Source organism: Triturus cristatus, chromosome 5_2, assembly GCF_964204655.1.
Source record: "Triturus cristatus chromosome 5_2, aTriCri1.1, whole genome shotgun sequence".
Classification (NCBI taxonomy): Eukaryota; Metazoa; Chordata; class Amphibia; order Caudata; family Salamandridae; genus Triturus; species Triturus cristatus.
Window position 1 is genome coordinate 144596386 of NC_140588.1, and position 26952 is coordinate 144623337.

At 45.1% G+C, this 26952-nt stretch overlaps 1 protein-coding gene across 1 annotated transcript in view; it reads left to right on the plus strand.

Moving 5' to 3' along the window:
* Positions 1 to 12742: 12742 nt before the first annotated feature.
* LPCAT1 (lysophosphatidylcholine acyltransferase 1) overlaps positions 12743 to 26952 on the plus strand; it is a 445025-nt gene continuing 430815 nt past the window's right edge. Inside the window, exon 1 of the mRNA XM_085606924.1 lies at positions 12743 to 13411. Coding sequence (XP_085463050.1) covers positions 13286 to 13411 — 126 coding nt within the window. The 5' untranslated portion in view covers positions 12743 to 13285. The remainder of the gene's footprint in view (positions 13412 to 26952) is intronic.

Here is a 26952-nt window from a genome sequence, read left to right on the forward strand (position 1 = left end):
CCTTTAATTAATACTTCACTTTCTTACACTTACACTATGACAGGTTGGATAATGGGCAGGCCCGGACTGGCTATAGCGGGCACCGGGCGTTTCCCCGGTGGGCCGCCAGGGTGGGAGCCAGTTTTTGGCCCCTGGGGGTCGTTTTTGTTACCAGGGGTCAGCAATCTCGCCCCCCTGTAACAAAATCGGCCGAAACCGGCCCTAGCAAACAGCTCAGCCACATGCCCCTCCCCCCCAAGAGGCCGGCCAAGCAGTTTGCCAGGGCCGGTTTTGGTTCCCAGTCCGGCCCTGATAATGGATGTTTCTCCGATGCTCCCGAGTGCACCCCTCAAACAATATACTATGCTGGATTGTATATGCCTATTACTTTGGACTGGTTGAATAATGCTCGTTCTTATGAGTTGCTCCTCTGCCACTCCCCGCTTCATACTTGAGACCACGGACTATGGCGACTACTGCTCCTAGGTAGATACGGTTGATGGAAGGCAGTATAAGTCCTCATTCCTTTGGGTTGCTCGCTGTTGTTCCTGTACGGACTCCCTGAGCATATGATACTGGTGTTCTACTATTGTTCATTTATATGGGCTATAATTGGCTCATATAACGGTTGCTCTTCTATCAATATGCGATGGACTCCGTAGAGTATATACCATGGCTCGTTGCAGATGGCTAGTGCTATGGTTTGCTCCTCTGTATCTCCTGTGTAGACCCCGGACATTATACTTTTGTTGATGAAAGTCTCCACCCCCTCAAAAGCAGCACCCTCTCTAAATATTTTCCTATGGTTTGAATGCTATTTAGTTTAAACTGTATGGCACAGACCACGCCAATGAAGGTATATCAGCATTCGTGAGTGTGTTTATATACACGTTTCTCCTATACCCATGTATATGTGAAGCTACATGTTTAGTGTCACAAAGTATTTGCAGTATCTGCAACACACGGATGACTCCAAAACACTTCCCGCTTCCCACAGAGGCCACCTTTCCATCACACAATTTCGTCCGTACACTAGCTTCTATGACTTTAGTTTTTTTATCACTGATTTATTTTTGCTTCAGGTCATGCCTACACACAGAAAAAAACATGATAAATGCACAATTCTTGTTCTCACACGCGTTGAAATACTATCCATGTAGGTCACATGATCAACATTTACTTAATTCCAAAGCTATCCAACAAAGCAGTGTCCTCCAAATCCACAAATGTGCTCTGATGCCTTATGTACTTTAGATATACAATACACCCTAGTAAAGCCTTCGCTCTCACTACCCGAAAATCTTTTACTGCAGCCTGCTGCTTTAAGATATGGGCCCCTAAAGTTTGCTACTTTCAGGGGGTATCTTAGTTGGCGACGACCTATTATAACATCTGCCCCATCAAAAAAATTTAGACAACTTTGGACCATAAATGGTCTTGAAACAGACTGGGTCACACAAGTTAAGGGCTTCTAGGTAGCCATGTGAAAGCAGATCTCATGACTCAAGGCAGTTTAAAATTCCTGAATTATCTCAATTTAGGAAATACTGTTGTTGTTTTGGTGGTGAGGGTTTGGGTGAAGTGTTCTTTCACAATTTTTTGTGAAAGCTCAGGAGTTGGGACTTCAGTCTCCCAAGTTGTCTAGGGTTGCACTCAAAACTAGAGATCATTCATGCAGACAGCAAATTTGCTACATTGTATTTTTGTGTGCCGATACACTCGCAGTGGCTGCGGCTTTGTTAATAAATATTATTGTAAACACCAGAGGCCCCAAGGCTTTAGCTTTCACTTGAGTGCTGCCCTATAGAATAACATTGATGCTATAATATTTGGAGTTTTATGTCAGATCCAGAAGATGCTATCACTTTCTTGTTTTGACTGTGCATCATCATTTTACTCTTCTTTTTACTTATCCTATTGTTTTTTGAAGATATAGCAGTGAGTGGACAGCGAGTTTACTGAGTATTATGTACTGCCTCAGGATATATCTAGGTTTCTGACTAATACCACCTTCTAGAGTATGCATTGACAGCGCAACTTCTCTGCCATTGGAGAGTCAAGTACCCACAGAAAGTAACTCGGAGGGGTGCAACCTCTGCCCAGCATGCAATGGGTGCGTGGAAACTGAGGATCAACTGCAGTTTTTTCGTCCCTTCTACTCGAAGCAGGGTAAGCACTGGATTGTCCAGTTTCTACACTTGATAGCACTCTGCCAGTATAAGGTCACCCTGAGAATTTGCAGGGTTGACACCTCGTCCACCATTGTGTTTTTGATTGCTAAGTTTCCGGAAAGCATTTGGCCGATCCGGCGCAAATTTATCTTGCTCCCACCCCTTACTGGCTGAGAATAACTCTCTACAGCACAATCTTGTCGATCTGGGCATTGTCCCTTGCTCCATGAATAGTGTCTAAATTTTAGAAATTATATAAATATAATGTGTCATTTTCTAATATTGAGAATATTTTTATATCTAATGTATGAATATTGTAATTATTATATTAACCCATAGTTTTATGATTTTATGTCATTCCTCATGTTGTCACTTAAGTGAGCCCACAGTGTATTTTAAACGTTGTGTCTCGTTATTAAATGTACTCTTAATTGGGTTTATGTACTGCACTTTAGACTTGTGACTTTTATGGTCTATGACCGAAATAAAGTTTTTTCATCAACTCAGTTATACAATTGGAGTACAATAGTATTGGTAGCCTTGGACCACAAGGGTTAAGTGACAATAACCACCTTGGATGCTGCACAGTAAGAAAAGACTCACCCAGCACTCCAAGAAAAGATTCCACATATAGTAAGGCTGTGACCAGCAAGGAAAGAACTCAAAACCTCTACTGCAGTGCAAGCTGCAGTGTTTCTGCAGGTTGTCAAACGTGATCTTCCCTGTTGCTGTACTTGTCTGCGTATGTCCTCCCGCTGCTAAAACCTGAGTGGTACAATTATTATGGTTGCAGCACACACATGGATGCAAGAAGATTGGATCTCTCACTGAAATATCCTTTTGCCCTCCTTGTCGTACCTGTGGACATGCTGATGCCAGGAGGCAGCCAGACACAGGTACAGATAATTTATAAATAAACAAATTACAAGTAACGGGAACCCCACAAGAAGCTAGGATGTAACTAGCTCAGCGCCCAGCTGTAAACGGATCACTGACACAATATAAAAAAAAAACTAAATTGTGTTACAAAAATATTGTGTCAAAAGTATTGATTACAAATATATATATTATAAACACACATATATGTAAACACATTGGGCCTGATTTCAATGTTGGGCGGAATTTCTTCCGCTCGATACCGACTCAGTCCTGGGACCGACCGATACCCTGTTGGCGGTCTCGACCTCCTCATTAGGATGCGATCAAACACTGTTTCGTCGCATTCCTATATTCCACTATACGGCCATAATGCATGCTCCCATGGTGAAATGAGAGGTGCGGTTCATCCCCTGCACCCCCTGGCAGGCACCTAAAGGTGAAGGGATCAACAGGGAGCTGTGTACCAAAAGGGAGCCCCCAAACACAGTTTCTGACATGGTTTCCATGTTTACAGGCCGGCATGGAAACCATGTTGGAAACCGTGCATTGTAATCTCAAGGGCGGAAAGGCCCGTCCTTGAGATTACTAGCTGGCTTCCGACTGGCGGACGGGCTCTCTGAGCCCGTTGGAAGCCAGCTGGAGTGACCGTCCGGTTTCCTTTCCGACCACCTCCATCATAATGATGCATTCGGAAAGGAAACCAAGCCTTTACGGGCCGTATTGTAATTGGTCCCATTATATAAAATTAAATAAATTAACTAATTATAACAATATACATAGTTCCACAGTATTAAGAAAAGTATTGAAGACTGGGAATAACAAATACACTATTCCCACTCCAGTCTAAGCAACAGTAGGGAAAGTGTTGGACCTCGAAGGGGTTACATTTACTATTCCCACTACAGTCTGTGCAACAGTAGGGAAAGTACTTCACTTCAAACACATAACATATTTGAATAGCCCTATTAATTTAGATTAAATATAAAACTCTTAATATGAACATTATTAATTAACCCAAAAATATTTATTTGTACATAAAAAGTTTTAAAAAACAATTAAACAATTTACATGATTATTTAAAAAATTAATATTTATTTATCAATGTTTTAAAAGTGGTTTTTATTTATTACTTAATTAACTTCCCACACTATACTCCTACAAACCTAGCAGCCCACACTTAAACTATAACTGAAATAAATAAGTATAACACAAGGTACATAATTGATAATCGAGTAACTAATTATTTAACAATTAATATTTATTTTTTACTTAATTAATGTTCCACCCTATACCCTTACAAACATAGCAACCCGCAACTAAAATATAACTAAAATAAAAGAATATTACTTGATGTGCATAACTAATTATCAATTGAATAATAAATAAATAACTGATAATTAATTATTACTTAATTAGCTCCCCACCCTGCAGCCCTACAAGCCCAACAGCCCACACCTAAAATATAGCTAATTAATAAAGGTATTACACAATTTACATACTTAATAATCAATTAAATAATTAATAATTAAAAAATGTATTTTTAATTAATTATTACTTCATTAACTTCCCACTTTATACCCTTAAAAAGCCCAGCAGCCTGCGCCTAAAGTAAAACTAAAATACAATTATTACACAATGTACATAATTAATAATCAATTAAATAATTCAAAATACATTAATAATTAACTTTTGATTAATTATTACTTAATTAACTTCCCACCCAATATCCCTACAAACCTAGCAACCCACTACAAAACTATAAATTACTATTAGCAAGTAAATAAAAAAAATATAAATCATTTAAAATTACAAACTATATTCAAAAATATTATTAGCAATTATACAAACAATACCACATAAAATGTATATATGAACTAAAACACATTACCTCCTCGTCCCTCCCTCGCTTCCATTACTTACACATTGAGGCATCCCTGCCTCACCAGACACCCATACCCACGTGATTTATCATACGGGGACTATAAGTAGCCCACACTCCCCCTCAAACCTCCTGTTTTTCTTTGTCTCACCTGTTGAGACACAATGCACGAGCTGGCCGTTTGCGGTGCTGCGGTCTTCTTGTTCGAGTTTCTTCTTTGTTTTGGATTCTTCGAGGGGGTGTCTTCTCCCTCGTTGCATTCTGCCTGCTGGGCCTGGCGGTGCCGGCCTGGACAGCGTGGGGCCTTCCCTCACCGTGTCTGGAGTAGCGGTGCACTCTTGGCGGCAGAGCGGACGGGGTCCGGCTGACGGAGTCGCCGGCCCTGGGTGGCTGGAGCTGTCTTTCCGGGTCAGAGGCCGGAATGGGAAGCGGCAGCAGTGGGGACGGCTGGGATCTTCGGCTGGCTTCTTCTAGTCCTCGTTACAGTAAGGGCCTCGTGTATACTTAAGTGTGTTTGCTGATTGGGTTTTCTTTTTTTTTAATTCCAATTTGCCTCTGTTTCATTGGTTTTCTTGGGTTTCCTCCCGGTTTTTCATACCTATTGGTTGATTCCTGGGCTATGTATACATGTCTCTGCTGTGCTTCTGGTTGCAGTGTCATTATGGCGAAGCGTGCTACCAAACGCTTGCGTGTTTTGTCCTCCTCTTCTGAGGATGAGGAGCCTGTTCCGGCTCGCCGGACTAGGTCCCAGGGTCCAGGGAATTCTTCTGCCCTGCTGTCGGCTTCTGAGGTGCAGGACATGATTGAGGCTGCTGTGGCTCGCGCTCTGGAAGGCAGGATTCCTGCTAAACGCAAGTCTTCCCATGCTGCGGTGGGTCCGTTGGACTCTCCCTCTGAGGACTCTTCTTCTTCAGGTGCTGCCAGGCCTTCTACCTCTTCAGGGAAGTTTGTTCGTAGGGAAGTGGTTCCTGCGATTCTCCAACACGTTAGGGAGAACTTGGGGTTTTCGCCTTTCTCTGCTCCCGTGGTGTTGGATGACATATTTCCACAGTATGCTAAGCCCCCTGAGCTCGCTATGCCCTTTCATGGTCGCATCAAGGACTTGTTTCGGGGGAATGGCGAGATCTGGAGCGCTCTTCAGTTCCTCGCTTTTTGCAGAAACTTTATTCCCAGGAGGAGGGGGAGGTCTCTCTTCCTCACTCTGTCAAGGTGGATGCCATGTTGGCCACCCTGATTGGTCGTACGGCTATCAATCCATAAGACTGTTCTCCTGCTGATGCTGCTGATAAGAAAGTGGATGGGGCGCTGAAGAAGGCCTTTTCTGCTGGTAACTTATCTATGCGTGCTGGCATTTACTCTGCTTATGTGGCTCAATCTTTGGTGTCTGACTTTGGGAAGCTGGCCACGGCTATTCAGGAGGAGACGGATTGCTCTGGCTTGCTTGTCCACATGGAGCAGCAGGCCAAACTCTTGGCTGACGTCTCTTCGGATGTGCTTCGGTCTTCGGCCATGGCTTCTGGTTCCTTGGTTTTAGCTCGCAGGAATTTGTGGATGTGTGACTGGAAGGCTGATTCTTCGGAGAAGCCCTCTCTCCTTAAAATCCCCTTTGATGGCAAGATGCTTTTTTGTGAACAGCTGGACAGTATGATCACTAAGGCCTTCAAAGATCGTAAGCATGCTCTGCCTTACAAGGGCAAGGCGTGTGCGTCTGGTTCACGCCGCTTTTGGAATCCAGCTCCTTCCTCCGCTTCTTCCTTCCAGTCTTTCCGGCAGTCCTCGAGGACCTTTTCAGCCCGTTGGCGCAAGTTCCAGCCCAAGAAGTCTTCTGCCGTGGCTGGTCCCAAGGATCCGGCGTATGCCTTCAAGAGGAAGTCCTGATGTCAACGGCATTTCAGCCTCGAGACCTGTGGGTGGGAGTCTGTTGTCTTTCCTGGAGGCTTGGCGGCTGGATGTGAATGATCTCTGGGCGTTGACTATTATCAGGAGGGGTTATCTTATCGACTTTGTCACTATTCTGCCCGGCTGGGGCACCATCCGTACTCCTATCCCCAGGTCCCCGGCGAAGCGGGAGGCTCTTCTGGAAGGGGTTCGGGATCTTCTGGCGAAGAAGGCAATCATACCGGTCCCTCTGGCACAACAGGGTCAGGGTTGTTATTCCATGTTGTTTCTGGTCCAGAAGGTGTCAGGAGGATTCCGGCATGTTCTGGACCTCAAGAGGGTGAATGGTTGGGTTCAGACCATTCCCTTCAAAATGGTGACTTTGCAGTCCATCATTCCGTTGGTGGGGTTACAGGACTTCATGACGTCTATCGATCTGCAGGACGCCTACCTTCATGCTCCAGTGGCTCGGGAGCATCAGAAGTTTTTGCGTTTTGCGATTGGGAACTCCAACTTCCAGTTTGCGGTTTTGCCATTCAGGCTGAAGTCCGCTCCTCGGGTCTTCACCAAGCTTCTGGCTCCGTTGGTGGCCCTGGTCCACTGTCGGGGGATGTTTCTTCATCCTTACCTTGACGATTGGTTAGTTCATGCTCCCTCGTTCCGGTTAGCTCTCAGTCACACGGAGGTGGTTCTGGCCGTTTTGAGGGAGCACGGCTTTCTTATCAATGTGGGGAAGTCGTTCCTTGTTCCGTCCCAAGATCATCTCTTCACTGGGGCTCGGTTTCGGATGGATTTGGGGGTGGTCACTCTGCCCGAGGCTCGGGTGGACAAGATTCATTCTCACATCCTGTCTCTTCTGTCCGCCCGGTTCAGGTGGCGGCTCGTTGGCTCCAGGTGCAGGGGAATATGACGGCCACGTTTTTTCTGGTTCCGTGGGCTAGGTTTCATTTGCACACACTGATGGCTCATGTTCGGGCGCATTGGTCTCCCCATTGTCTTCCCCCCTCTTGTCCGATCCCGGTGTCCCCTCAGATCAGGACGGCTCTGGGTTGGTGGCTGGGTCGGGTTCATCTACTGAAGGGGGTTTCTCTCTCTCCTCCTGCTCTCGTTGTGGTTACCATGGATGCCAGCCTCTCGGGGTGGGGGGCCTGGCTGGGGGTTCATCGGTCCAGGAGCTTCTGGTCCCCCTCTCAGAGCAGGATGTCGTCTAATTGGAGGGAGTTGGAGGCGGTCCGTTTGGCTCTGTTGGCCTTCTCCCGGTTTCTGCGGGGTTCCGTTGTTCTAGTCAGGACGGACAACGTCACTGCCATGGCTTATGTGAACAGGCAGGGAGGGACCAGGTCCTCCTCTCTGGTGGCGAGGCAGTTGTTTGTTTGGGTGGAGTCTCATCTGATGGCGCTCTCTGCGATTCATATTCAAGGGGTGTCCAATTCTCTGGCGGATGCCCTCAGCAGGACCATCCCATCTTCTGTGGATTTCTGCCTCCGTCAGGAGTTGTTTGTGAATCTGACGATGCGTTGGGGTGTTCCGGTGGTGGACCTCTTTGCATGTGTGGGAGATGCCAAGGTGTTCCGGTTTGTCTCCCGCAGTCGGGAGGGGTCAGCCTGGGCGGTGGATGCTCTCTCCTGCCCTTGGCCTCACGGGCTTCTGTATGCTTTTCCTCCTTTTCCCCTTCTTCTCTGCTTCCTGCTGTGGGTCCGATCCTTGGGGGCTTCGGTGATTCTGGTGGCTCTGGCTTGGCCTCGTGCCTCCTGGTTTCCTCTCCTGGTGGAGATGAGGTCGGAGGTGGAGTGCTTGCTGCCTCTGTCTCTGTCTCCTTTGGTGTTCCCGGTGTTGCAGCAGGATGTTCTGGCCAGGATGCGCTTGGCGGCCTGGAGGTTGAACGCTTAGGTCTGCTGCGTAAAGGGGTTCTGGTTGGCTTGACCTCTACTCTGCAGGCTGCTAGGCGCCCGTCGACCAACAAGTCTTACCTGAGGCACTGGCGTTCTTTCACTCAGTGGTGTCGTGACAAGGGTTTGGACCCTGCTTCCTCTTCTTTGTTTGAGGTGATGCTGTTTCTCCAGGATTGTGCTGCCTTGGGCTTGAAGGTTTCTTCCCTTCGTTTGCAGTGGGCTGCGATTAAGGCGTTTCAGAGCTCTTGCGGCAATCTCTCGGATCCAGATTGGTTGGTTGGTCGCCTTTTTGAAGGATTGGGTAATGTTCTTCCTACCCCTCGGTGGCATTTTCCCACCTGGGATCTGTCTCTTGTCTTGGACGCTTTGATGTCTCCTCCCTTTGAGCTCTTGTTTTCTGTGGACCTGCGCCTTTTGTCCTTCAAGACCTTCTTTTTGGTGGCCATTTCCTCTGCTCACCGCCTTGGTGAACTGGGTGCTCTATCTTGCAAACACCCTTTTTGTCGGGTTTTTGAGGACAGGATCGTTTTGAAACTGATTCTTTCCTTTTGTCCTAAGGTGGATTCTCAGTTCCACAGGGATCAGGAGTTGGTCCTTCCTTCCTTTTTTGATTCCCTGTCCTCGGAGTCTGAGGTGCGGTTGCACTCTTTGGATGTTTGGAGGGCTCTCCTGGTCTATTTGGAGCGGGTCGCTCCTTTCCGTCTTCTGCCACCTGGGCTTCGCCGTTGACCTTTGCCTCTCATTACAGGATTGGCCGGGAGGTTGACCGTGCTGTTTTTGGGTACACGGTTCTTTCCACTATGGTTCCTGAATAGTGGTTTTTCCTTGTTGTCTGTGTTTTTTAATAAACCTGTTTTTGCATACCTTATTTGGTTGTCCTGATTGGCTTTGTACATCTCAATGCGTAAGGAATGGAAGCGAGGGAGGGACGAGGAGGTAATGCCTCAATTACTTACCGGTAATTGCATTACTCTGAGTACTACTCCCTCGCTTCCATTACTTACATCCCTCCCTCCCTCCCTGGTAGTCCAGGCCAACCTTCTGGTAGGGTTTCGGTCTATGTGGTATTAGAGGATGTTTGAGGGGGGTGGGGGCTACTTATAGTCCCCGTGTGATAAATCACGTGGGTATGGGTGTCTGGTGAGGCGGGGATGCCTCAATGCGTATGGAATGGAAGCGAGGGAGTAGGACTCAGAGTAATGCAATTACCGGTAAGTAATTGAGGCATTAAGATAATATAAAACACAATATTTTTTACAACTCCATTATTGAAAACAATATTAACAACAACAATACTAACAATATTCTTAACAACTATATTACTTACCTGAAAAAAATCGATATTCTTGACAACATTTCTGCATTACATTTTTGTATCACAATATATTTTTTCCGCTATTTTTATATTTCTATATCCCGATACCTACAATATTTTGTCCAAATACCACTGTAGACTGATGCGCCACCAAACAGAGACGGAACACCCACACTAATTACATCACAGATTCCACATAACTCACAAAGTTTCACACCAGGCTAGAACAGAAAACACCAGATTAGAACAGAAGAAAGGATATCCACCTCTTCTCTCCGTACAAAAGAACAGCAGCACAACAATCTATTAGAACATAAAAGAACACAAAAAAACAAAACACGATTGCTTAACTATAAGAACATAACTTGTTTGCCTTGTAATACACAATTAACACTGAAAATGAAAATAAAATAGAACCTTATGAACCATGTGCAGGCCTCACAAGAAATAAGGTCAAAATTAAAGACCACCATACACAGCTTTACACAGGGTAAATAGCAACATACACAAGCTCACGCACTCCCGCACACAGGGAACTCAATCGCACACATCTGTGGGGCCCACACAACCAATGATAAACTCAACACTATTGATCTGCATGAGCATCACACCCAGTACAGTATGTACTCTCTTGCCAAACAGCACACAGAAGTACAACCCAGTGGAGTGCACGGGTAGGTAGGTACTTGCATATATAACAGTTATGGTCCTCACTAATAACATAATCATAATACATAGCAGGCAGCAGTGAATTGTAACTTATACCTATTAAGTTCACATGAGACATATCTCCTATGAGGGTTGTCCATCACCAGCATGATACAGCCATAAAACCAAACATCACCAAAAGTTCAGACATTGGATAAGTGAAGAGATCAGTCACACATTGCTGGGCAATTCAGAGAACTTTAATATAGTTCACCACTGCAGGTGCCAAAAATCTACACAGACTGACTACTTAATTCCACAAAGAGACTTAGATGAAATAAAATGAAATACCAGCATTTGTAAAGCGCACAGCTACCTCCGTGTCCTGGCGCTGGGGGCCGTCGGAAAGATTAAGTGAGCTATTGTCCAGAGTCACATGTGGCTGGGCTAAAGTGCTGCCGGCACCAGGGATTGAACCATGAACCCCGTGGTCCTGAGTCAGGCACCCTGGCCGCTGTGCCACACCTCTTCCACTAGATATAGGATGATTAAAAATGTTCATCTCAACTGATCCCTAAATATCTCTCTGCCTCGAACCGTGCAGGCTCAGGGCCACAACTATACACAAAATCTCAGATTGGAAAACCCGGTGCATGAACCAGCTAAACAGAATATATCATATGAAATAGCATAAACAGACCTGCAGAGCTGTTCAAAGTTACCAGCACTCTGAAATCCATAAAACGGTGCATCTGTCTCTCACACTTTATCATCCACCGACTGCTACCTGATGCGTCCCATAACACTATAACCAGATTTTGGTGGGGATCACACACGACATGGAAACATTTGCCACATAGGATTAGAACAAAGATAATATCCTTCCAGATACACAACCTACACAGTATAGCATGTTCCTCATGTAGGCAAGCACTTCCGCACCCAAAGTAATCTCTATATAAGTGCTCCAATACAAGATTTGTCCAGTACTCTGTGTCCCTTGGGTACTGGAGACTTAGTTTAGCTGTTGCTCTGCCAAGGCAGAAACAGTAGCATCGAAATGATGTAAAGCGGAGCCGGATTGGTATTTTATTCCACTGGACATTTCCTCCGTGGGACGGAGCCATTGGAGGCCGGCTTAGAAAGCACAAGACCACCTCCAGTGCTTCTGCCAATTTCCACAGCTTGCAGCAGGTACAGCGGGGATTCAGGAGAGAGGCAGAGAGGGAGGGAGCGAGAGAAAGAGAGGGGTCAGAGATGGAGAAGAGATACCGAAAAGTAGAGAAAGTATGGAAGAAAAGAGATACACATAGTAAGAGGGGAAGATGGAGAGAAGGGAATAGGCCTGGTTTGAGATGTTTGCGCGGGTTAAGTTCGGTTCACAGCCTTGCCCTGATATAAATACCCAAAGCACCTTCAGTGCATTTTAAAATTCTGATCAGTTCGTCTATGCTAATACGATGCGTTTAAGGAAATAAATGCAAGGGCCTGATGACGCGGCACACGTTGACGAAGAGGTGTATTGTTCTATTTTAAATTATACCATTCTCATTGAATGATTTCTTTATATCCTTGTAACTTGAAGTCGACTTCACAACACAAATGTGTATCCATATTTTTGAAGTTGAGGTGTCTTTCAAAACTGAATCAAAATAAACACAACTAATAATGTCCACAATAACTTTGCCTCCTGCAAATCTGCTGCGTGCACTGTGATGGAAGTCCAGGGAACTCACATGCATTATGGAAAATGCTTTTTTCTGTTCCCCAGACAGCAACACGAAAAAACATTGGCAGCTCTTTTGACTCAACACGAGCTCCCGCTGCACAGGGCAACGCGTGCAGGGAACGATGCCCCCGGTCTCTCCTCCGTCCCCCTGAAGCCGGCACGGGAGGAGCGTCAGCCTGTTGCGCCTGCGCTCCTCCTCCCCGCGCGGGGCCCTCCCCGCCCTCTTCTCACGCTCTCTCTCCTCCTCGAAGCCGGCGGCGGCAGCTTCACAGGAAGCAACAACGGAAAGCAGAAGCTGGGCGAGGGGGGAGGAGAGAGAGTCATTAATCCCACGAGCTTTGCAGCCCAGCTCACCCATCGGCTCGCTCTGCTGAGGAGGGGCGTGGTGGCTTTTCCAATGAGTCGCGGCCGAGTCCATCCCGCCGCTCCTCCCCTCCGCCGGGGACTTGTCTCTGCCCCCGAGAAAAGCGCCACTATCCCGGCCCTGGGCGCCACTGTTATTTTTTGTACTCATCACTGAAGAGGTCCTTGTTTGGGAACGCCCCCGGCTCCAGAAGAAACCTCGTCCTCTCCCCTGCGTGGTTGTTGCTGTTGGCTGCTGATGGTCCTCAATATTTTTCTCTCATCCTCCCCCTTCCATTCACCCTGATCCTCGTTTTGGGAACAACCACCCTATCACCGGGAGCATCCTACCCCGACGAAGCAACCTTTGTTATCTTTTACTACTGGCAGCAGGCATCATCCTCCGTTTAATTTTTTTATAGCAGTTATTATCCCGGCAGACCACCCTGCGCGCCTTATTTTTTCCCCCTCACAATTGTGGATTTGTTTTGTCCCGATTTTGCTTTTAGTACCTCCTGCTTTTTTTTTTACATTGAACATTGTGTTCGCGGATTCTCCTCGCCCTCGTCTGTCATGAGGCTGAGCCGGACCCGGAGGTGCTCGTCGGGCCTGGGGGGTCGCATTGACCAGGAGCTGGCGCCCCCCGTCAGGAACCCCTTTGTGCATGAACTGCGCTTCACCCCACTGCAGAAAGCCAAAGTAGGTCTTCTTTATGTATGTGGTTGTAGTTGTATGTGCGCATCTCTGCAAATAAACGTGTCTCCTCCTCACGTCTTGTAACATGTGGGCAGGGCCCCGAGAACACGTCTGGGGATGGTTTGTGGAGTACCGGATCACTGCACTGGATGTGTGTCACCTCCATATTCTGCGAGGGTTTCTGTCAGACGTGCACGTCACATGCCATTGAAAGATATTCCAGTACCTTAGCTACCACATGCGAACCGCACACACACGCTTCTCCACTGCACAGTATTTGGCATCACGGAGGACAGAGCTCCTTATCTGCGGCTAATCCCCAGCTGCCTGCACACGTCGTACTTGTTGTGACGGAGGCTCGTCTCTGCCTTTACATCCAGGGCGAGACGAGATGCGCGTGGGTTTTCGCTGCGTAATGTACACGAGCCCTCCTGACATGCTGGCGCCCATGCGTAATATACAACATGCCCGCCCCTCGGATGCCAGGCGGCCACCTGTGTGTGTGTGTGTGTGTCTGCCTGGCGTCCGCGAGGCCCAGGGGTTCCCCCATGGAGACACAGCTCCCCTCCCCCACGCACGGAGGAAACCAGCCCCCACACCCCCCACGCACGGAGGACAGCAGCCAATGCCTGTGCATGTTACCTGCTGACACACAGTTTGCTTCACTGCTGTCAAAATGTCAGTTTGGACGCTCCCTGGACGCTGGTGGGACACATTGTGTATGTATGTCTTCAGAATACAGTCCTCAAGGTAGACTGTCAGAAGTGACTACAATAATTGATAGGAGCGGGGGTCCCCCTGCCACCTGTTGGTTCTGAGGGCTCGGGGTTTTATCGCTATTTAAATATACCAGCACATAGTCCCTTATTTCACAATATGTTTTCAGTGTAATATGAAGCGCACGCATGGCTGCCCTGCAGCAGTATGGCTGGCACCAGTGAGGTGAATTTGTAAAGTTAAAAATAAGAGCCCCCCAGCATTATTTACACAAACGCCGAATGTTGAGAAGTGCTTCCGCACCTTCTTTAAATGTGGGCAGCTGGGGCCGGTGTGATGTCACGTGAACCGTATGCTGGAATGAATTCCATCTGGCACGGACGCACAAGTTAGCATCTGCTTAATTGTCTCCAAGAGTTTCTGACCCTTCATACAGAGGTTCCTTAACCTCTGACCTCGACCACAAGCCAAAACTTGGTCGAAGCATCCTTTCACACTTTTTTATTTTAGTAAAAATAACTGTGGCGGCCAGTTTCTCATCACATTGGGAGAGTGGTAACATTGCAGATAAGCTTCATCGAACGTTATCACGCAGCTGCACATGTAGAGTATTGGAGGGGCTCTTGTTTTTGAGATACTTTGTAATATGTATTGCTATAAAAATGCCTGCAGCATCAAGTACTGCCAGAATGTTTGCCAATAGCGGTTGCCTATCATTGAATATCTGCCTGTAGTTCTTTTTTAACGTTTCTGTGTTTGATTGATGCTTTGTTATTCCCGGTTTCCTTTTCCTCCTATTGTTCGACAGTCTTCAGTCAGCCTCATTGATTGCTCCTCTGGTGAACCCTGACTACCACATCCCCTATAATGGAAGTCCCAGTGTTGGAGTCCCCGCTTAGCGATCAATAGCATGTTGTGCATCATACAGGCCAAGAACTGAGTCTCCCTTGGGCTGATTCCAACTCTTCCATTATTTATTGGTATCTCTTATCCTTTGAAGTGTTGTGGAAACAGTCATATCTGGATTGGTAAGTTTATTTTTCGCAATTAGGCCTGTTAACAAATTGGCTTCATGGTGGAGGCTGTTTGGTGTACGGAGACCAAGGCAGTTGTATAAGGCTGGATAAAGATACTCTTAGACCTGTATCACTCTATAGCAGGCATTGGAAAAATTAGTAGGTCCGGCGTTGGCTGGTAGCCTTTTGCCTTTGTTGGTGCTTGTTTTTTTTCTAGGTTTCTGTATAACTTTTATTTTTGGGGGAGTTGCTGGAACTGTTCTTCAATTTAAAAAAAGTACATTGTCATAGCAGTCGCTGGCACTGAAGAAAACGTTGTGCATGTGCAAATTCTGAAATAGCAGAATACCTTCGCTTACAGTGATGTTAACCCCCGGCTGGAATGGGCTGACCCATTGCTCTATGCTGTAATGGGCAGAAGAAAAAGGTGAATGACACAATAACAAACCCGTGGATGAAAAGAGCTGCCTGAAATGCTATTTATATAATATAAATACATACATAAAAATATCTCTAACAGCGCCCCAGGAATTATACAGCAGGGAAGGGCCAAATTATGTGGTGTAATTAAGCACATTTTGAGATCGTATTACTTCATTAATTTGTGATTTGTTTCACTGGACATTGGTTGCATCTCATTAGTACCAGTTTGACACCAAAATATAGCAATAGGCAACAGAAAGGTGACCTGTCAATTTTGGCAAAGAGGCCTTCCACTGCGCAGCTCCATGTGGCTGCGTTTCTAGTAACATTTGAACCGTTTGAGCTAGAAACAAATAATTATGTTAAAATCTGCAGATTACGCAGCAGATGATGAATTATGTTGCAAATGCATCAAATCTACCATTATGATTAAAACACTACAGCCACACGATTGCATATTTCCAGTGACCCTGCTATGTATATGTTGAAATCAAAAGGTCTTGGCTAACACCGAACCTAAAAAGCAGAGCTGTGCCTGGCAGGTACAGGCAGGTCAGCTTTACTTAAGCAGCGGTGAAAATTATCTGGTAATGACAGGATTGCGGAACCAGTGTTACTTGGAAATCTGCGGTGGCATAGTTTCCTCTATGGGAGTCATCTGAGGCGGGACTGATTGTTTTGTTGACTTCGTCAGCCTGTGGCATCCTGAAGGTCTTGTCAACGAGCCACACCCTTGACATCCCAACTGCAGGGATAATCCAACCTTCAGTACATCAATCACCCTTTCCAGGAACAATGTAAATCGCCATTGACTTTCATGTTGAATAGATATTTTAAAAAAAAATTTAAAGTAGTGTTTTTAGAAGTTTCTTAAGTAGATGTTTCTACTCTTCGAAAAACGAACATATTTGACATGCGCTTTGTGTGCGCTAACATTTTTGTAAACCTAGACTTGCAAAATAGCATTTTAGTTAAAACATTTTAAGCTGCAATTTAGAAATATTACATTGTTATCCACGTGCTATGGTTTTGCAAACGCTTAAGAACAAAATTGTGGAAAATGTCACCCCGTTGAAGCAGCCATATTGGGTTTTGTTGTTGTTTTTTTTTGGTAGCAGCGAGTCACCCCTATATTAGTTATTAAGGATTACTTTCCACAGCAGATTCTCAGGGTTTTAACCTCACCCACAACCATCTATTAGGGCTTTTGATCTACCTAGGAAAGGTTCTTGTTAAACTGGGCTATTTGGTAAATTCCTCAAGTGCTTTTTCAAACTGTTCCGGTTGTCTTAATATCTGGTTGACTTTTATGAAGTGTTTGAAACAAGTTTTGAAAGTTTTTATGCTAGCTTTATTTGTAGACCACGAAAATAATTTGCCCAATCTGTACTTCCGTTTTAGAAACCACATGATTTTTTCTCAGTCATTATTTTGGCTGGCGGCTCCTGTGACCTTCCTGTTTACTTTTCACGCGGCCTGTGGTGAATTCGTTTTGGATGGTCTCGGGTTTGTGTTGTATGTGCGCGTGAAATTCATGCTGTTCCCCAAGCAAGCAATCGGAAATAAAAACCGAGGCGGTATCCTGCACAGTTCAGACTCTAATATGTTTCCAGATGTATAGCCACCAACTGCTGAACCCTTAGGTCGATTCAACACCTTTTATTATCTTACTTATTTATTTAGAAATTTTCCACGAAGATTGCGCCAGCATGGATTGTTTTTTTTTATGGTTGGTGCAGTGAGAACTTAAATTCTGAAAATCAGCATTCACTCAGCCTTGTGGCTTTTATGTGATTTATTTTATTATTAACTTCATTAATCTAAATTGATACTTCTGAGGGTCTAGTTGCTGGTGATGTGATGACAAAGAAAGGCTTGATCACGACAATAAAATGGCAGGCCTGCACAAATGCATACACAGAAAATGCACCATCCCAAAAACTTTAATACACATGGAATCCTAAATGTCAGAATTTGCTTCAATTGTTCGCTCTGTGAGCACCAGCGCCCAGTCATCGACCTACTTGCTAGGCGCACGTGCATTCTTGGCATTCATTGTTGCATGCCAGTGACATGCAAGGAAGCAGTGATCAATGTATCCTCGAGTGCGAACAAATGCCTCGGCCCACCCCCCCCATCCCCCGCACCATTAAACTAACCCATCTGTTCTCCCAACACATCACTGATTAGAAGAGGGACTGGCCGCATTGTCCTGTGCAGGAAAGGGAAATAATGAACCCAGTCAGAAATGGCTCTCCACGCTAACGAGGCCTATGCGCGGCGTGTCTCCTCAGCCCTCCAGATTGACCTGGCATGAGAAGAGAAACCCAGGAACGCCATTAAATCCTACTGTAGTTGCATTTATTCAGCTCTCCGTACTCCCAGATGAGGCACATTTGAGAATGGGAAACGAGCCTCCCTGTGGGTCTGCATGGTTGGAAGAGAGTGAGGGTCTGTGGTGTGAGTAGTGCCTCAAATTTGTTGATGAAGACTACTTTTGTGCTCTTACCGTGCGTTTCTCGCGACTCCTAGGCGGTTATTGCAGCAGAAGGGCTGACCGCTGAGAAGCTGCCGATGTTTAAAAAGGTGTAACGTTGGAGGAAGATGTGTGAAGCCATTGAGGCCTATGTGGTGAGTGTTATGTTAAAGCTACTTGTAGACCATGCAACCACCACAGGTTTCTTGGCACTAGACCCCCATGAGCGCAGAGAGGAGTTTAGATGGGACTCCTCTAAAGTATATGTCCTTGACTGTTTCCTCTGCATCATTTTTTGGAGCACAGTACTGGATAATAGTTTTGTTAATGTGCCTGCCTTTTAACCTGCCGTCATGGGTGTGCTGTTGTTTGGCTTCCACTGAGCTGAGCCTTTCTCTATAGTAGTTAAGGGTGGCTTTGTGGTGAAGGTCATCGGGGATCCTGTTCAATAGTGAGGCTGAGCGCACCGAAAAGCTACCGCCACTTATTCTGTTGGCTCATATTGTGTTGCCACGAACATGTAACTGCATTTATGCTTGGAGTTGAGTGAATGACTGACAGCTACACCTAAGGGTATGCCTTCCACCCTTGGGTAACTTGTTCTAGTTTCTATTTGGTATGAGACTGAGTTCTGTCCATCCTGCTTCATGATGGGAAGCAGTTGCATCAATCATGGGTATTTAGAGGAGCCCATGGCTGATAAATATACACACTGGTTAAAGGTGCCCTTCAAGGTGCTTTTTAAAAAGTATCTGATCCTCATAAATGCTGTATGATTTGAATGGGGCCCTGTCTTAATGGTTGTCAAATATGTTTGTTGTAGTCGGGTCTGGACAGGTCGTAGCGGGCACTGGGTTTTTTCCCAGTGGGCCGGAAGGGTGGGGTTCATTTTTGGACCGGTAGTGGCCGGTTTTGGTACAGGGACCGGTTTTGCGTCAGTGCTGCAATATCGGCCCCCTGTACCAAAAGCTGCTGCAGGGATTTCCAGGGACACCACCCCCCCCCCCCCCCCCTCCTCCGCCAATCCGACTCAATTGCCAGGGCCGGTTTGCGTTCCCAGTCCGGCCCTGGTTGTGTTGTGAGTTATTAAAGAAAGTATATGTATTCATCCAGTTATTGTGTCCTTCTCTTTTTTGACTCTATGCTGGAAATCATGAATAAGGCAATATGAATGCCTGTTAATGGTGGCACAGGGCAGCAAGTTATGGCACCTGAGCGTAAGAGTGATGATTGGGACTAGTCCTTCTATAAGACTGATAGTGTGATAGATATATGTGGGCCTATGTTGTGGGTGGCAGAGTAGGGCTTTATTGGTTGTTAGAGCGACCTTTGGAGTACATGCATGTTGGCTCGCAGCTAAAGTAAGGCTTGGGGTTGCATGCCGTTACCAACGGGAAGAGTTCTAGAGCACCAGTGTTACTTCAGGCAGATAACACTGCAGCTGTCAGGTGCTGCGCGAGTTTCTGTATATGAGATTCTAGTAGTTGATCTTCATATTCAGAAATCTTAATAGAGAACAAGAGTGCTGTTGGAAGGACCCAGCATTTGTATGTCCAGCAGCAGTGACCTAATGTTACTGTATTAGACACACAAATGATGTACGGAATGTGGAACAAATCAAACATTCACCCCCGAGTCAAGAGATATGGGTTAAATCCATCGTTCTTTTGCTCACCATGCCACCCCAGTTTAGACCTGGCCAAATGCAAATCAGTCTCGACCGTGCTCCTCATAGGAACAGTCCAGCCTGAACTGCAAGCCAGGTCCTCCCTGTATCAGAAACGAACATCTTGGGACCGGTTTCGGGGTTTCGCCCCTAATTAGCCAGGCTAGCTTGAATCCAGTGGCATAGTGAGCCCAGGACCCACGTCTGGGCATACCCGGTGCACCTAGGGCAAGAAAGCAAAAGACACACAAATGATGGACAGAATGTGGAATAAATCAAACATTCACCCAGTCTAGAGATATGGGTTAAATCCATCGTTCTTTTGCTCACAATACCACCCCAGTTTAGACCTGGCCAAATGCAAATCAGTCTCGACCGTGCTCCTCATAGGAACAGTCCAGCCTGAACTGCCAAGCCAGGTCCTCCCTGTATCAGAAACGAACATCTTGGGACCGGTTTCAGGGTTTCGCCCTAATTAGCCAGACCAGCTTGAATCCAGTGGCATAGTGAGCCCAGGACCCACGTCTGGGCATACCCGGTGCACCTAGGGCGAGAAAGCAAAAGACACACAAATGATGGACAGAATGTGGAATAAATCAAACATTCACCCCAGTCAAGAGATCTGGGTTAAATCCTTCTTTCTTTTGCTCACCTGCCACCTCAGTTTAGACTCAGCCATATGTAAATCAGTCTTGACCCTGCTCCTCATGGGAACAGTCCAGCCCAACTGGGGAGAAGGGTCAAGACTGATTTTCATATGGCTGCGTTTAAACTGGAATGGCACGGGGAGCAAAAAAAGCAATAGATTTAGGCCTAGATCTTTGTGCTGGGGTGAATGTTTGACATTGTTCTGCCTTCTGATGTCAAGAAAACTATTGTGATTAATGCCCCTGCTCGCGAGACGGAGAGATCAGAGCTTTGTCGGATGGCAGTTTTGACTCACCATAAAGTAGTGCAGAGAGTTAATATGCCTGCTGCAAAGAATAGATCTGTATTTTGTGTAGTTAGCTGAGCGGATTAGTAAAGCCAACCATTAACCGCGCCTTAAAATGAATGAAATGTATGTGACAGAGGGGCTATGAAGAGATGAGGGACACTTTTGCTGGGTGGTAGTGAGGAAATCCGACGAGGAGGTCAATGGGGGGAGGGAGAGGAGCCAAAAAAGATTGTTGCACTGGGTGCCTCCGGCGCTAAAGCCGGCTCTGGTTATGACCTCATACAGAACACACAACTAACTGGAGAAAGGGGGTCATATCAGTTAGCGACTTGAACCAGGCTGACTGTGCAAGTCCGGGAAAAAAAACCTCAAAAAGCTGCCAGTGAAAAAAAGCCAGACCATTTGAGTTGGATTTACTGTAGTGGTCTTTGCAACCATGCAACCAGAGTGCACGGCTGAGCAGGCACAAGTGTCCACGCAACACTCAATATAAGGGTCCATCTTTTGTAGGGGAAACCCAAACTCCTCCTTTGTTTTGCACATTATCCTACTTTTAGCTATGGTGGTTGTAATATGTGTTATCAGCAAGCTAAGCTTAACCCCTTGAGTGCCCCGCCCTTTCCCCGCCCTGTGCCGGCCCTTTCATTAGCGGGCGGGGTTCATGACGAGATAGTCTCGTCATGGGCACAGCGCAACCGCGGCCCATGACGAGACCATCTCGTCATGGGCACTCAAGAGGTTAAGGGCTGCTCAGTGCCATCATGGCTTTGGATGAATTATATTTTTCTGTCCTGTGATGTCACATGCGTTACTCTGCTTTCCTCTTCCGATGCATGTCACGGAAGAAGTGTCCTCTGCTCCCTTGTTTCTCAAGGCATATTATCTTAAATTTCAATGTGTTAACATTATTCTTACATACAAAAATATTAGTCGAGCGCTGCCTTTTGTTCGTTTGGCTATCACACTGGTGTGCTGAATTGATCGAGATGCTATCCCCCATCCCTAGAGCTTTATGTAGTTAGAGGGCCACTGCGGTTGAGCTTCCAGCAACAAACACTGTGGCTTGAGGTCAAGAAGAACTGGTTCTGTGGCCAAGAAAAGTAAGAGCAGTGTAGTTCTGCATTACCTGAGGAAGTGCCTGTGGGCTAGATTGGCCACAATGAGAAGCACGAATAGGGCAAATAACATTTCTGCAGGGACACAAAAATGCTGGGATTCACCAGACTATCCACTGGCAGCCTGTTGGAAACTCATTTGATTCTTTCATCTCTCTTTTCTAGATTTGGCTTTATTCTGACCTTCAGCGGCGGGTGTTCAACTCCATTGTACAGTAGTAGCACCATCGATTGCACACTATCTAAACTTCTCCTCTGACTTTATTCTGTAAAGCCAAAACCAAGAAAAGAAGGATGGAATCCATCACAATCCAAAGATACAGCTTTCTACCAAGGCTTACAAAATACTTACATTTACTACCATGAACTGCAAGCCAAAGAAGACACATGGTCAAAAACATTTGGCAGCTGTGTAAGGCAGATTGGAAGATGGCTTTGTATAATAAGACTGCTCCTGGAACTATAGAATAGCATACCAGATTTTTGTAGCCAAGATTGAATTTACTAGTGTGTAGTTGCACCATATACTATTTTATATAACTCTGAGCTGCTCCCACATTCCACCATGCATCAATCCACAGGCCAAGTAAGGACACCCAGGTATACGGTAATTAACAAGTCAGCCTCTCCTCATTTACAAAGATTGATTAACAAAGCATACATCATAATTTAGCATTAGGCACAAATACTAGTTCAGACCAGATTGTCTGCATTGCCCATTGGCTCTCCTCAGCTGACCCGGGACACACACTGCATATGATGTGAGAGTAAAGATTGTTGAGAATGAGGAAAGTCTCTTCAGGGAAGTATGCTTCCAAACCATTGGGAAACAAGTTTTTCATTCCTTACTGTTCCATCATCTTTAGCTCACTGCCAATTCTATTTGGATGGGGATCTTGAAAAAAAAAACTGGTCCATGAACAGGGTCAGAAACGGTGGGAGTGATCAGCTGGCATTTCGCTACGTTTTGACTACTGGGCATTGAACCTTGCTCAGGTCTTCAACATAGGGTTTCAAGTTGCGTAAAAGTATCCTCATTGGATAGTAAAGAGTAATACCTGCTACAGGGAGCCATTGGATTCGATGGTACCACAAAATTGCTTATGTTGTGAAACCTTAATGCATTTCACTTTGGCAATGCCCCAGTTTGCCTTAAACTGACTAGACACTGTACTATAGGGCCTACCTGGTGGAAACCTTAGTAAGAAATAAAGTGATTTGAAGAAGAGAAAGCGTTTTTGGCACACGCATCTAAGATGTCAAGAGATAGTATGCCCTAGAGGCTAGCGATTTCAAGAACTCGCTTCCGGGCGGAGACTGTCCTTTTACCATTAGAATAAAATGGGCAGATTCATTACATTTGTGTTTTAAACGATACAAAGCTCTTTTATATGTCTTGATTTCAGGAGCACAGTCCACAATTACTGGAAACAAGTTTTTGGAAAACTAGATACTCAAAAGAAAAGAGCAGGGTCAGAGAAAGGGCATGAAAGGTAATTGGCGAGAGAGAGGGAGATCTACAAGCTAATATCCTAAACCTAATCCGTATAGGAAATTTAATATTTTATAGTATGAAGTTCTATGCTGGAGAAATCATTCAGACAGATCTTGCAAAAGCAAGCACGTTGATGTGATGCTCTTGTTCCATCACATCTAAAAAGCAGGTGAGGTCCGGGCTCTCTAGAAGATCACTTTTAATCTAGTGGAGTATGTCTGCTTGGACAGTACTCTGCGTTCCAGGTTTCAGACTCTTGTGAGCGCCAACAAAACTAGATCACTTAAATGAGAGCCACCATTATTTTTAGACTTCTATAAGAACAGAAGCTCCACGGGCTTCGATGATCTCAGATTTCTTTTAAAGCACCTCTGTCTGTGACGGTATGTTAGACAGGAGGCGTTCAACAGGATATCGGACCTAGTGAGGATTACTTTAGGCATAGATCTCCCTCTCACCTGCATAGGTAATCCAGATGGCAAGCCTGGCTGACGTTTGTGGATTTAACGTACTCGCGGTCCGCGTGAAATAACCAAATTCATTAGACATGCTTATACGAATGGGGGATTGTGTGTACAATCCGATGCCTCTGGGTGAGTTCATTGGAAGGATCGTACGGTAGGATGGCGGTGGATAATCAATTAGTAGAGAAGAGACCATTTATGAAAGTTCAGTATTGTATAATAATTAAAGCAAAATCAAACGAAACGCTAGGACTTGAGGAATAAACTTTTCATGTGGTCTTTTTCTTCTGTTTTTGATATAATCCGCACTCACCATTATAAACAACATGAAAAATTTTACAAACGAAAATAGAGTATATTTAAACAGGGGTCTCCAACCTTTTCTGCCGTATGAGCTACTTATGTTCAATGAAAATCATCCCGAGCTACTAATATTATTAGGGCTTTAATCCTGACCACATCAGACAAGTATACGTTAGTGGCCACCATGTGCAAGATTACCAGCAATGTGAGCGCATCAGACACTGGTTCCCAGCAGTAATGTAAAGAATGCTTTGTTCATGTGGAATGTTTCTACATGGGTAATACATAACAGCCATCGCTTCAATGTCCCTTGCACTAAGTTATTATTAGTAATACATCTCCCCTAACATCAGTTCATGAGTTCTGAAAATACACACACTTCCCTCTCAAATACACACTTTGCAATTTTGGTAAAGATGCATTATTTCAACCAAACAAAAGCTTCTAATTTAGTAGGCTGGGGTGAACACAAGAGAGCTACTTCTGAGTAGCTGGAGCGCTACCAGTAACTCACGAGCTACTCGTTGGAGATACCGGATGTAAAATAAATACAAGACCATGCTGAGATTAGAAGTGCTATGAATAAGAAAAATTGCAGATTTGTTCAGTGACAAGCCTGTTCTGTTAAATTGCCCGCTAAAAGAGCATTTTTCAGTACGGGTTTCAGTTCCCGTCTCGGGAATTTTGACAGATTATTCTTTTAGTAGCTAAAGTATGAGGTGAAAAAAGCGATTCGTGTGATGACGTACAGATTGCTCGGTTTGCTCGGAGTAGTAAAGGTTCACGTCTCTAATTTTCTACAGTGTAATTTGAGGATGATGCCCCACCTTCCTCCCTGCATGCAAGGAGCGATTCCTCACCTTTTGTAATGTAATCCTGTAATGTCCTTGTCATGTTGCCTTTGTAGTTGCTTTTAAATAGTGTACTGCTGTCTCCAGTGTGCCCTCCTGCTGCTATTCCCTCATCCGGCATTGACTAGCTGAGGTTTCATTGTATGAAGTGGGCAGTTGGTGGTTGGTGTAGTCCGCATGAGAGAAGTTGGTGATGGGTGTGAGCTTCTCACAAGTGTGTGGTGTCAGTGGTATTGACATGGCCTAATGCAAGGGCAGTGACCTGGAAGAAGTGTTGAGGAGCACTTGGGTATTCCATGTTCCTGAAGACTCCTTACTTTCCCTTTTCCAAATACAGGCTGGCTGATCAACTGCCATACTCTTTGTGAGTGAGCCCTCTCTTTCCCTTTATAGTGCAATTTGCAAGATAGATCTGTTTTCATCACTCAATGTGCTTTTCGAATATAGATTATCATGCCTATATCCTGCTGGCAATGACTCGTCAGTCTTTACTGTTATTTTATATTTTTACCATATTTCATATTTTGTGACATATTACCACTTGAGCATGACTAATGCCAAAGAAAACATCCTATTGGAAAAAAAATATTTCAAGCTCTTTTTCAGATACATCACGTGCCATCCTCGTATTAAAAATCCAGAGTCAAGTTCTACTAAATTATATTAATTAAAATTGTTCACGCATTGATTTCTAGGTGATTCAAACCCAGACCCAACTTTAGCAGTCTGTATAGCTGGCTTGTTGTGTTACAACAATGCAGAAGTCATCTTCCTTTGTTATGATGGTTTTGAATTAAATGTTTTGTGATAATATGTTACTGTAAATACAAATGAGTTCCACGTGAACACTTGTTGAAAATTAATTCTTTATGCACAGTTCGCATGGACATCTAGGTTGCTCTTGTTCTTTTAATAAAGATTTTGAACTAAAGCTTCAAATATTCACTGCCCTAGCATGGATGGCACTGTGAAGAATTGCTTACTGTCTCTGAAAAACGGACTATTAAAAGTATGATTAAAAAGGATAAGGGTAAAGCTTGAGGTTTTACGTTTGAATCTGCTTTCAAATGCATGTTTTTTTATTCTCTCCGGACATTAATTGCATGCTAGCAGAGTGATTAGTGGACGTTCTTCTGTAGTGTGTTATCGGATCATGGACCCTGTTACAGTGAGTGCTAGTGCGAGTAGAGGAGTCCTCTCTTTTCTCCCATCAGCATGACAGGAAGCCATGTCAGGTCTCACTTTTCTTCTTCCTATGTAGGTGTTGCCTACAGAGACAATATTCTTTTAGCCGTTTATCGTCAAAATACATATTTTGTGCAATACTAGTACTTGGAGTGGGAATTTGGTTCAGCCCTTTATCATTCCTTGGCTTTCTTGTCAATATCATTTGTTTTCTTCTTAGTTGATGGCTTTCCTACCACTTCTTGAGTTTGTCCCTCCCCTGGAGCATAGATTCATTACCGTCCTTTTGATTGGCTGACTTGTATACTTCCACTTCTCACATTCAGGGAACTACTTTTTCTTTAAGCACTCGAGAGAGTGCATATGTTTTCAGAATCTCCTTTTTGTGTTGCTTCCCCCGCCGAATCCTTGCACCCCCACTCCCTACACTTGATTTCTCCCTTATGTACTTTTAGTCCACACTGCCCCACCCAGACCCATTTTGTTCTATCTCCCCCCTCCCACCCCACCCTGTTCATTGCTTCTTCCACCTTGGGTTTTAATTCTTATTACCTCTGTTACTTCCCCACCCCTTTGGTTAGTAAAATAAAAAAAAAAATATATATATATATAGTGAACTCAGCCTCCAACGTTGTACTTAATGAAGCGCCTGTCCACTCCTGATTTCTTCAATGTGCTTTGTTTATTCCACTACCATCGTACAAAAAGCTCGACTTGTTTCAACTGGGCTGTTACCTGGCTCACAAGTGGCATTTTGGAATGTCATCTTGTATCCTTTACCAACAGTGTGATATATATATGTATACCCAACAGCTGCCATTTGTTGCTGGGCCTTACTTGTAAAAAATCGCTTTTGCACAAGCAAAGATTATTATTCTTTATGTATTTAATGCTCC